General features: G+C 37.4%; 1 protein-coding gene across 9 annotated transcripts in view; it reads left to right on the forward strand.

Annotated features, from left to right (window-relative positions):
- The first annotated feature begins 1,713 nt into the window (after nt 1-1,713).
- The window catches only part of LOC6038667, a 75,472-nt gene continuing 63,831 nt past the window's right edge, over nt 1,714-13,354 (forward strand). For 2 of the 9 annotated variants that reach the window (XM_038258924.1, XM_038258925.1), the window contains exon 1: nt 6,415-6,580. In XM_038258924.1, the coding sequence (XP_038114852.1) occupies nt 6,415-6,580 (166 nt within the window). Of the gene's footprint in view, nt 1,812-2,873; nt 3,584-5,898; nt 6,581-13,354 lie in introns of those variants that run through there. The other 7 variants (XM_038258921.1, XM_038258919.1, XM_038258922.1 and 4 more) reach the window with 7 other exon arrangements.

The raw sequence follows: 13,354 nt of genomic DNA on the forward strand, positions 1-13,354 counted from the left end.
AATGAAAAGTAAAGTTTAATCAACCGAAAACAATGCATTTTCCTGCGCTATAATCATATGTAATGTTTGAACTCCTTTCAAGACATTTTAAATTTTCATGAAATACCAATGTACAGTCCCACGAAAAGTTTATTTTTACGCAAAAAAAAACAATTCTGTCAATACATCGATATTTTCAAAACTAATGATTGGAAAGCAACTGGAAGCGTGCATTTTAAAACACTTTTTTCATCCAAATGTTGAAACCTAGGCTTGTAATTTCAATTTTTATATTTTTTTTTGCCCTCCCCCCCCTCGGCTTTGGTCAGAGCCGAGTGACACATTCAAAAAATATTTGCAGCGGCCTGACTGGTGAATTTTCATCAGTTTTTGGTGAATTTTGTGACATGTGATTGTATTATCCGATGTTCCATACAAACCTTCGAATAATCGAGGCTTCGGATAATCGAGTCTGGACTGTAGTTTCCAAAATATCGCGAGTTAAAAAATGAGGGCAGGATGACACCGAGAAATTCTCATTTTTCACTAAATTTAAGCTATACCGTAAACCGGGGAATTTTGGAATATTTTCCAACTGTTGAGGCTTTTCTCAAGATTATTATTGTCAAAACATGTACTGGAGTGGCCACACAAAATCCATTCACTATTTTTGAAGAAAAGTTTTTTTCCGATTTTTTCTACAGTGCTAAAAAAATAGTTGCGTTGATAATTCTTATTTTGAATTGCGGGGTGACCTTGATGGTCAAAGTTATTCACAGCAACAAAGGAACTTATCAAAGTCTCCCCGGCTATCAAAGTCACCCTGTTTTACGGTACTGTTTCTTAGCAACAAAGTCTAAATGGAAACTGCACTTTTACATTTAGTTGGGCAATATTTGATTTTGTTTTGCCTTTTTTTTCGATAAAAAATATCGAAAAATTTCAAAAAGTGCATGTTTAGTGAACATTGAAAACTCAGCATTTTTGTCCGATTACATTTTTTCAAGTTCTGACATACAATTTGTTGAAGATACCAAACCGATCAGATAATCTTTTATCAAGATACAGATGTTGGAATATTCAAATGCTCATTTTGTACGACTAGATATTGTGTGGCGTCTAGTACCTATGGAAAACTAAAGGGAGCGTTCTTTTATTACGTAACGAAGTAGGGGGAGGGGGTCGGAGGCCGTGTTACGCTCCATACAAATTTTTTTAAATTTGTATGGAAATTTTGTTACGAGGGGGGGGAGGGGGTCTAAAAGTCCGATTTTTCGCGTTACGTAATAAAAGAACGCTCCCAAAGATGCAAAATAGCTTCTTTTGATATTTCATTTTGTGTTCGATTTATTGCAAAAAAAATGCTCCCTTAAATTTTAATACTTATTTTAAAAATAAGTGGAAGTGACACAAACTTTTAAAAAATATATTTAATCGGCCGTGTTTAATAAAATTCATTCATTTTACACTTTTCAAGCGATTACCGCGCATCACCTCGTTTAAAAGCCACCTTGAATTCACCTGACAGCTCGAAGCAAAATGTAAACAAACAAAAATCCCTCACAACCACAACCGCACGCACAGAACCGTTTTGTTGAGAGCAGCCGCGCTCGCTCGCCGCTCACCAAAGTCCCGGTTCAAACCACAGCTGTGTGTTTGTGTGTGGATAGTTCTCCAACACCCACCAACACGTGTTATGAATGAATATCGTCGTCGTGTCAGATGTTTGCGTATATTCGTTTCGGCTTCATTAGTAGTGCATTTGCTTTCGCGTCGTCATCATCGGTCGCAGATCGTGGCCTGCCGAGTTTTTGGTTTCCCCGACTCGTGAGGTAGTGTAAAGTGACGAAAAGTGGCCTACTGTGGGCGATTGATTGGTGCGAATTGGTTCGCGATTTAGGGACGACATATTTGTTAGAATTTTAGTGAATATTCCAACTGGAAAACACGCAACATTCCGATGGACTCGAATCCGTAAAATTGCGTACGATTTCGTGGCTCATTATTACAAGTGTAGCGGTGTGGTGGAATGCGTGCAGGTGTGGTAGTGTATGTTCTCGAATCGTGCGATAAATTCAAAATGGCGACCGATACGATATAATCGCGAGTGGGAGAAAGAGAGAGGATGGAAAATAGTTACCTGTCAGATGATGTGGAAGTGCTGCTAAATTTTAGATTTTCTAATGGTTATGTTTTATCTTTTTTCTTTATCGATTCATTCTTTAAAAACATATTTTTATCCTAGGTTTTTACCAAAAAAATGGAAAAACAATCCTTCAGAAATCTTCATCATTTTTTCCAACAGTCTATTGTTTACGATTCACGATTAAATCATTCGGATTATAGAGGTTTTCGCAAGTTGGTTGAATTGGTTTTTCACAACTTTTAATAATAGTATACACAATGGTTTTTATTGAATTATGAATCTTATATAAAAATTAAATTTGTTTCAAACTTCTTGAGTAAAAATTGATTATCTAGCAACACTGCCACACTCTAATGTCAGGTGTAAAAGGAAAATTCTTTTGGAAAATTTTCACTGTGTTGGCACGCTCTCCCTCTCTCTGTCTCGCACACAAACACACACACTGCACCAACACCACCTCAACTCACTCGCGATGCGTTTGACTCGCTCGCAAGCTTGCCACAAATACAGATTTTTCAGCACAGGCCTGAAACGCAAACGAATTTTTTTTTACAGTTAAAATAAATTTGAGCAGTTTTTGTCAAATTGTCCAAAAAGATAAACATTGTAAGCATCTTTTGGCATGTTCAGTTTTTGGTAAGAATATTATTCTTTAAAGTTATACTCGATTGAGTGTTTGGTATGTGCTAAAAAAATCTGTATTTGTGGCAAGCCTGCTCGCTCGGCCAGCACCAAAAGACAGTTTTGTTGATTGATTCGGTCTCGGTGCGTCGTGGAAAGAGGACCTGTCGTCTCGTGAGTCGTCACCCGCCCAGCAGTGTTGTGCGTTGTGCTACTGCCTGGTACTGAGTAGAGTCGCGATATTCAGCAACAATAACTCTTTTTTTTCTCCGCGTGTTGTTGTTGTTGCCGAGGTTGCCACAACCCCAGCAACGAAACGAAAGGAGGTCGTCGTCATCTCCTGTGTGTGTGCGTTTTTTTTCGTGTTCGATTTTCTTATAAAGTGTTTCTTTTCTTTTTTTGTTACTATTCGTTGTTCGATATTTATTGGTTGTTGCTTTTGAAAGTGCGAGTGGTTTGATCTTTTTTTTTTCTCCTGTGTTTATTTGATCGAGTGAAAACTGTGCGATTTCACGGCACTCCAATCCCCGACGCGAGGATCAAATCGTGGCAAATTACCCTATCGAGATCGAATTTGGTACTGTTGTTGGTTGCTGCCGCCCACTGTCACCGAAGAGAGAAGAAGTGTGGAGAAAGGTCAAGAAATCGTCTGCGAACGCGACTTTGATTGTGTGGCAGGTGCACGTGATTAAGTGGATTAAGCTCATTTTTGATTAAGAGAACATCAAGTTCTCGAATAAGCTCAATTAATTGCTAAAAATATTAGATAATACATATCGTGTGGCTGTAATTAAAATTTGAAAGTATTTGCAAATAACGTGAGAGCTGCTCAAATATGTAAGTCTTTCGGAAGCTATAAACATTTTCAATTGCAGGGTTGTTACGAAATCACTTTGGTTTATTTTAAGTATGGAATAATATTTTTCAAATGTCAAGTTTTCAGCTTTGAATTCTCAACAACCTTTTTAAAAAATGTTACTTAATCCACCCTAAGGTGGTTGAAGCCTTTCTCACATTATAGCTATATTTTCCATTTGATAAGAGCTATATTTTCCATTTGATAAGATTGTTAGATCTTCAATCTTTTGGGCGTGTGGGAAAGGGGTTTCCGATTACCCATCAACGATGGGTCGCATGATAGATCCGGACAATGTTTTCATCCAAATATCTGAGATCCGGCCTCAAAAAGTGTATAAATAACACATAAGTTCTTATAACTTTTGACAGGGTTGCCAGATCTTCGATGTTTTGGAAGGTCTTTTAAATACCTTGCTAAAAATGTATAGCATGGCGGGATTTCTTACGAAAACCTCCCTTTTTACAATCTTCTGGGCTTTTGTTAAAATCGTTTTTTAGCATAACATTTGAAGTGCTTTATAAAACTTCATAATATCAACTAGGGTCTTGTGAAACTCCAAGATGGATCGAATGAGCCCAGAACGGTCCAAATCGGTTCAGCCAGTCCTGAGATAATCGAGTGCATTTTTTCGGTACACTGACTTACAGACAAACACACGCACAGACATTTTCTCAGTAAGCTGAGGAAGGCAAAAATTGGAGTGTGAACAAATTTAAAAAAAAAATCACAAATCAAATCAAAGGGAGTACTACACAGAAAAAAATTATGTAAATTTGGAAGCTGTAATTTTGGAAGGTTGAATATTACCTCTTTTATGAAGTAATTTTACCTCAATTTAGACTGAAAAAGTGACATTACACCAGAAAAGTGGTCAAGTTACACATTTCCAGAGGTAAAATTACACCTTTTTCTGACATAAAAGATGTATTTTTGTGTATTTTATAACTCAAATAAATTTTCCATCGATTTGACCTGGAGTTTGTAGCGGACATTTTCTGATGATAATTTTATCAAATTCTGGTTTCTGAGCTAATTACAAAAAAAACGCGTATTAAAAAGTTTTTTTCATCTATTTATACCTTTTACAAAACGAAAATTGAAAATAACTCCGTTTCACATTTATTTAAAGGTTCGTTTACAAGATTCTTATTTTTTCCAAAATTGCATTTTCACCTTTTCAGGCCTGATGGGTCATATACACAGAAAAAAATCAATTCTCGTAATCATGAATTAAGTTCACGAATGTGAGAACCACGAAGGAATGTATTCATGAGTATGGTGCATTTGCACTATAAACATGCATATATTGCTTCTTGGTTCTCGTATTCGTGAATTTAATTCACGATTTCGAGAGTTGATTTTTTTCTGTGTATGTCCCAGAAATCAATATTTCCAAAACTACTCTATAATTTTCGTATGGTCATAAAAATCATTTTCCCATCATTAACTTAAAAAATATTTTTTTTGAAAATTCAGGCCAGAAAGGGTTAAAGGGTATAAACAGATGAAATTGACAAATTCATAATTTCTACGTAATTATTCTGTCGCACGCCGCTTTTTGACGTTCCGATAAAAACGCGTTCGAATTTTAGAGCTTGAATAAACAAAAAATAGAGCACGCAAACGCTGACCATTCTGTGCATTGTACCGAAGTTTGGTGGAATTTGGTTGCCGGAGTCCCGAGTTATAATTACAAATGTTTACAGAAGTCGGGCATTTACGTGTGTCAAACGCGTTCTGACCTGAAATCTCTTTGGCCAGTTGTCACAGTTGCTGCAATTTTCGGGGTGTGTCAAGAATGCACGATCAGATCATCTAAGAAGTGACAATAATGCACGAAGCTTTTTCGGTTTCTGATGATTATCTCAACATTGATATCGATTTTTTTTTCTTGTGGTTTTTCATGGAGGATCTTTATACGTTGTATCATGTCAAGAACGAAATTTTTGGCCGATATTTGGTCATAAGAGAATTTTATAAAATTATTGTTGTTATGAATTATGAAATAAGATATATGAAATTTAGTGTTTTCATGATTTGATTACTCAAAGGCTTCGGATATGGAGTCTGGACTCTCTATCAATCAAAATTTCATTTCAATCTCTAAGTGTTGCATTTATTTATATTTTTTAAACTTTCTCTAAATTATGTTAAAAAATATAAATTTAATCAGTTTAATTAAAATAGATTTTCCGCAACAACCCTGCAATAATCGTTAAAACAAATACACTCACTAGAAGAACTTTGCGAAAAGAATATTACTCACATTTCTCACCCACACTGACCTACCCAGAAGCATCGGCAGCAGCGAGACAGACCCACCGCGAGAATATTGTGTGTGCAGTCCTGTGTGGCAGAAAGAAGAAAAAGTCAGAAACCCCGCAGTACGCGAAAGTGTAGCTCCCCCGAGGTGTGGTGTGCCGACACACAAATACCAAGTGATGCGCGAACGGTGCGCAAGTGGTTGAGCCACGACGACGACCACCGCCATCACCTAAAACAGTGTGTGCAGTGCAGTACAGTGCAGCGAAGACGCGTCCGTCGTGTGTAATTGAAATTCAATAATTTATATCAGACGAACGCGCAGATCGACCAGCTGACGACGACGACAAAGACCACGCGGAAACTCACACACGGGGGTTACGACGACAGCTAACGGGGACCACGGACACTGGCAGTGATTGGTATCAACGGCGCGAAGAGCAGCTGTAACTAGGATTAAGTAACGACGGCGACGACGACCAGGTCCGTGAGTTACGGCGGCGAATAGTGACGGTAGTTCGGACGCAGAACTTCGCCAGCCACGACGATGGAGTCGATGGAGTACGAGATGGCCCGCAACATGACGTTGCTGTTCTTTCTGGAGCGGCTGCTGGACCGCGGCGAGCCCCGCACCCTGCACGACCTGTCCTGCCAGTTTGGGGCGCGCGGGTTCACCAAGGAGATGCGGCAGATCGCCGGCGGAAGCCAGTCGGGTGAGTGTCGTCAATTATTGAAGATTATAGATTGCATATCTTTTCTGAAGGCCGCGGGAATCGTGATAGCTGGGTGACCTGTTTATGAAAACAAGTTTTGTATAAAAATGAGCTCAACAAAATGTTACCAACTCATTCCACCGAGCTTCAAATTAATCCTGTACAATCCAGTACCACTATTTTTTAAACTTGTTCGATGTTCTTCAGTTTTAGGTTGAAATATTTATCTCACCAAATTTCAACATGTAAGCATTTCTCTACATGTTTGCAAATCGACGAAAAAGCACGACACAAAAGGAGGAGTGCACAAAACTTTTCAAGATATCATCAATTGAACAAATTGAGAAGCACTCAAACGGAGAAAAAACAATTCCCAAAATCGTGAACGAGCGTTCATGAATTTTGGCAACAAATTTTTCACCGTGTAGAGAAAACTTATTTTTCATAATTTTCATTCTTCAGCAAGCGAAGGTTTGGATCAACAATGTTCAAAACAGAAAGTTATAGAACATTTTATAAGCTTATCGAATTCTAGTTTAAGCAAAAAGTGGCAAAAAGAAGTCGTTGAAGAATGTCAGGAAAAGTAAGTAGTTTCAAGACAGAATTGCAAAAATACATTTTTCATGTGTTTGGTTAATTCACCGTTCTAATCAACAAAATATTAAAAATTATTTTTTAATACTAGTTCTGAAAAAAACCTTACCATTTCAGTGCTGAAAAGTGTAACTTTTCAGCCCTTTTAACGAAAAGTAATACGAGAAAGACATTAAACGTAAACGGAATGGCAAAGAGTAATTGTCGATTGCAAATTGCATGTTTCATCTGAAATTATTCTTTGAATTCTTATTTTCGAATTCATTTCGAAACTTTCCACAAAACCACTGAATATTTTTATAATCAGAACTTGGCCAAAAACAAAGAAAAAAATGTATATAGAAAAGTTAGAAAGGGTTAAATTTATCAAAAGTTAAGAGTAATTTTAGTTTAAAAGATTAATAATTTTTCTGTAGCTTCCTTATCTTGAACATTAACTTTGTCCAAGACACCAACTCGATGGACAAATCCCTTCTCAAGAGATATTTTTTTCGAATTTGTTGCATGATGACCTATTTGGACAAAAGGAATGCAAAATCGTTACAAAATTGCGAAAAGCTATGAAAGTGATGATTTCTCAAGAAAGGATTTTTTTTAAATAAAATGTTAGCATTACATTACACTACAAAATGGATCTGAGTTAAAGTTTAAAATTGTTGACGAAACACTTTTTTTGGGAAAAAATAAACTTAAATGATAAATTTCACAAAAAATCGAAATCTTTTTAAAACGGGTTCTGTGATATACTAAAAGAAAAAAAGGTATAAAGGTATAAATTCTGTCCAAGTCCAAGTGTCAGCGATGTGCTGTTTCCAAGTAACATTTTTAAACCAGCAAGCCACCACCTAGTTTTATTGAGGTGTTATAGTAGAGCAATTCCATGCCAAATAGGGAATCGGTTGTACCCGACCATCTCCGATTTCAATGAAACTTTGTAGACATGTTATCCTTCGCTTATATAAGCCATTTTTGTGTATATGGAGCCAGTTCCACTCGATAATGACATTTGAGAAGGGCGTAAGTGTTTTAAATATTTTTGTAATTCGGAATTTAAATATTTCTGTATTTCGAAGCCGTTGCATCGTATCAAAAGTGGTCAAAGACAAACTTGTAGGAAATTCGACGGGCTTTTCGATAAAAATACACTGAAAGAAAACACCCAACTTTTATGAGATTTTTTGATTTTAAGTTTAAAAGTCAAATTTGAGCCCACGATTTTTTCGTTCAAAATTTTTGTGAAGATAGCCTAAGATGTTACCAAAGACTCACGAAAAATGCAGGATGGAGCAACTCACCTAAAAAATACAAAAATCATTTACTGAAACTGTTTTTTTGAAAAGTGCTCTAAACGTCAAAATTTTCAAAACCGAATACGGGAATCGATTCTCCAGACAATTTTACATAAAAGTCTCCATATTGACCATTGTCCTAAGTCCAATCCTTGTGAAGTTACAGCGGTTTTAAAAATAAAAATGTAGAAAAAATAGGTTTTTTGATGGCTTTTGGCAATTTCTATATGACAGACTTGATTTTTCAGTCTCGTAAATATTTTTACCGGAAAGCTCGTCCAATTTCCCATAAGTTTGTCTTTGACCACATTTCAATTGGATGTATGGGCTTACAGATATAAGCTAATTTAATATCCAGGTTACTATACTACACTGAAAAAATATGATGTTTTCAATTATGAGCAATGTAATTAGCTTATATCTGTAAGCCCATACATCCAATTGAAATGTGGTCAAAGACAAACTTATGGGAAATTGGACGAGCTTTCCGGTAAAAATATTTACGAGACTGAAAAATCAAGTCTGTCATATAGAAATTGCCAAAAACCATCAAAAAACCTATTTTTTCTACATTTTTATTTTTAAAACCGCTGTAACTTCACAAGGATTGGACTTAGGACAATGGTCAATATGGAGACTTTTATGTAAAATTGTCTGGAGAATCGATTCCCGTATTCGGTTTTTGAAAATTGTGACGTTTAGAGCACTTTTCAAAAAAACAGTTTCAGTAAATGATTTTTGTATTTTTTTAGGTGAGTTGCTCCATCCTGCATTTTTCGTGAGACTTTTTGTAACATCTAAGGCTATCTTCACAAAAATTTTGAACGAAAAAATCGTGGCTCCCTCAAATTTGACTTTTAAACTTAAAAATCAAAAATCTCATAAAAGGGTGTTTTTTTCTTTCAGTGTATTTTTATCAAAAGCCCGTAAAATTTCCTACAAGTTTGTCTTTGACCACTTTTTGATACGATGCAACGGCTTCGAGATACAGAAATATTTAAATTCCGAATTACAAAAATATTTAAAACACTTACGCCCTTCTCAAATGTCATTATCGTGTGGAACTGGCTCCATATACACAAAAATGGCTTATATAAGCGTAGGATAACATGTCTAAAAAGTTTCATTGAAATCGGAGAGGGTCGAAAAAAAAGTACCTGAAAAATTCCTGTTTTGGGCTGGAATTGCTCAGTAGCATCTTGATTGCTTCATAGTTTTATTTAGGCATTCACCGCAACCAATAAGCAAAAGCTACTAATTGGGTTCTAACAAGGTTTTATGCTTCGGTCATAAAACCTTGTGACAATTAAAATCAGATGACTTTCCATAAGGTTTTAGGAAAGTTTTAATAGAGTCTTGAGAACCCAATGGCAATGTCATGCCAAACGGTTTTATCGCATGCTTCTTTAAAACCAGGGCTGTTTTAGTTGTCAAGTGCCATTAGGCATGCAAAAAGCTTACTTAAAACAATAAGCTCCTGAAAAAGCATTTAAGGCGGCCAGTGTATAAATATGGCGCTAAACGCGTCTTCTGACTGAATGTGATTGACCGCCATCTTGGTTGAAAAAAGAGAACGAATTTGACGAAAATACACATTGCAATTGCAATAACAAATTTTAAACGTTAAAAACTACACAGTTTAAAAAATCTGTGTAAAATCGCATGCAAAAGCATGCACTTCACCTTTGTGAAGCATGTAATATTGTATGAGAAAACGTGTACACAAAAAGCATGTACCGAAGAAAAAAAAAATCAGATTTGCTCACCCCAAAAATTACATCAATCTGGCAAGACTTACACTCAGATTGCCAAATCTGCGCCCCAATCCGCTCGGCTATCTCGTCGCTGTGTTAATGGTTGGATCAATGCCAATGTAACAGTAGGTTTTCGTATACTGTGTTGGCTGCATACGATGTATGGGAAACCTACAGCTACATCGGTGAATATCCAACCATTGTCATAGCGGCGAAATAGCCGAGAGGGTTAGGGCGTGGATTTGGTAATTTGGATACACTGAAAAAAATAATGTAAATTTGGAAGCTGTAATTTTGGAAGGTTGAATTTTACCTCTTTTATGATGTAATTTTACCTCAATTTAGACTGAAAAAGTGACATTACACCAGAAAAGTGGTAGAATTACACATTTCCAGAGGTAAAATTACACCTTTTTTCTGACATAAAAGATGTACCCCTTCCCAGATGTAATATTACATGATTTTTTTTTTCTGTGTATGTCTCTCACCGGATTGATGTTATTTTTGGGGTGAGCAGATCTGATTTTTTTTCTTCGGTACATGATTTTTGTGTACACGTTTTCTCATACAATATTACATGCTTTTGCTCACAAAGGTGAAGTGTATGCTTTTTCATGCGATTTTACCATCGGATTTTTTTATGTGTACGGTTACAAAATAATGATTTTTGATCAAGCGAGTTGACTTTTTTGGCTCTATCTCCCCTACATTTATCAATAAAATTTCAACCGCAGCTGAATTTGAGGCACTAATTGCAAAAAATAAGCTTCCAAAGCTTTAAATGTTACTTAGGTTTTCACCAAAACACTTCTATGCTGGCACATCTCCGAGCAACTGTTCAAAGAGATGAACATGTTTGTGCTCTGTTTTGAATTACCAACTACACCCAGAACTGGGCATCGGCATACGAGAGGATAAAGAGCACGGTTCGGTAGTAAAATGGTACTGTGTGCGGACGGAGAGGATAAATCCCAAAATTACCGAGAGTACTTTACTCATGGGTTCATTTTCCAAAAAAGTTCATTTATCAAAAAAAAAGTACCTGCACCTAGACTCGAACATAAGACCTTCGACTTATTGAAGCGAGCCTTTGCCGTATGGGCCACCATGGTTCGATGACTAAGTGGCAGTCATTTGTTCATATAAGGCACTCAATAGGATGATTTGTTCCCATGAACGAATGAACACGCGAAAGGTCTTTACTCTCGCAAAATAGTACTTTCTTCACATTTTTTTTCGGGAGGACTATCCCCTCGGTCTTTAACTTTGGGTGTAAGAAATAGCTGGTCCAAATCTCGTCCCAACAAGTTTTTTTTTAATGCAATCATACGGTCATCGGAAACGACATAATTGTCGGTAACGGGCAAAATTATTATCCCTCTATATCGCAAAAAATGCATGAGAACAGTTTTCATGATTATCAACGCTGGAAAATGCATTGAAATATGTTTTCAGTTGATTACTCGTCCATTGAAATTTCAAAGTTCTTCGTTTTAAAGCAGTTTGAGATCCAAAATAAGTATAATAAAAGTATAAAATCAAAACAAAGGGCTGGCCGAGTGCAGAACTTTAAAGTTCAATAGAATAACGCTTCCTTTGCCATTGACGCAAAACAAAAGTTTATCAAATAATGTATTTTCCCTTGATCTAATTGCAAGCCAACATGATTCGTCAGCACCGCTATAAGGAACGTTGTTTCGAGAAGCAAAATGTTTTCCACTTCAAGACCTAATTCACAAGGGACCGCTGCTCGAATAGTCCTGGCTTCGCTTCTTGTGTATATTTCGTGTCGTGTTCCTTATTTTATTGTTTTCCGATTTCCATCCACCTGCAGCTAGCACCACACACTAGCAGTCGTTTCTATTTGTGTTGGTACACTGGTAGCTTTTCAGTATCCCCAACATTACCACCCTGCCAGTACTGTTGGCGGTGGCGATAGCTTGAGTCAGGGATGTGAAAAATTCACTTGTTAAAGATTGAATGAAAATTAAATCTCAGTCTTAACTAGGAAATACAAAATCTTGCACTACTAACGACTTGGAGATACCTGGTACCATGTAGTTGATCTACGAACAAATTCAACCGACAGCTGACCGCGTTGATCCGCTTCTCACATCGCACACATCCTTCGCAATCAACGCAATCTCTTATCGAAGCTCTTGCTCTCCTTGTTCGGCGCCGCTGATTGTGCTGTGCACTGGATTGTGGCAAAAGTGAAACACACCTCGCCACCTTCTCCGGTGTTTGTTATCCATGTCTTCCAAACCGATCCTCTACCATTACAGAAGTTGTTTCCTTTGCTCTCGCAGCCCGCGTTTGCTACTCAGCTGGTGTATTGAAATTTCTCCACTTTACCACACGGCGGATAACGTAACGATTACTGCCGATACATAGAGGGAGACAGAAAAGACTGCGATGAATCCACCTACCAGCATTTTGGTATCTCGTATCAAAATTGACTCTTCAGTTCCCACCACCCAACTAATACCTTAATCAACTCACCTGTGAAGGTCTTCCTTGCAAAAAGTCAACAACAACGTAGAGCTCATCACCGGAATGTGTGGAATCGGTCTGGGCTGCCTTGGCACGGAACGGGGTGCCTTACGTGTTGCTGAACCACATCCCAACCCTAAAGATAAGCACACACACAAACGGCGGACTCACTCAAATATGCAGGAAGAAATTATGTGGTGGTGGTGGAGTTCGAAAGAAGACCCCAATCATTGGCTATTTATCGAAATTTCGTTTGTTCGTTATCGCAGCGATAAAAACCCGAGAAGGTTCGAACGGCTGCGGTGCGTGCGTCTCAACAACCTGCTTCGTTTGTGTGGTCTTTGGGGAGTAGTCAGTGGAGAGAGATAATGGAGAGATAAAGTAAGTTGCTTCGTGTTGGATGGCCATCAAGGCGATTACCTGACCAGAGGTGACTAAAGTGTGGATCAATTAGAAAAACATCAGTATAAATCGTCGTTTTATTGGTATCACATGGACAAACTTCTATGATTAGAATCTACAGCAAGAATCTCCTGAAAACCTTGACGAAAACAAACACAATATCCATTGTATGGTGCCAAAACGCTTCCACTGCAAAAAAAAAAGCTGATGTCCCCCACGGACACAACGCGCCAACGACGTCC

This window comes from Culex quinquefasciatus, chromosome 3, assembly GCF_015732765.1.
Source record: "Culex quinquefasciatus strain JHB chromosome 3, VPISU_Cqui_1.0_pri_paternal, whole genome shotgun sequence".
Lineage (NCBI taxonomy): Eukaryota > Metazoa > Arthropoda > Insecta > Diptera > Culicidae > Culex > Culex quinquefasciatus.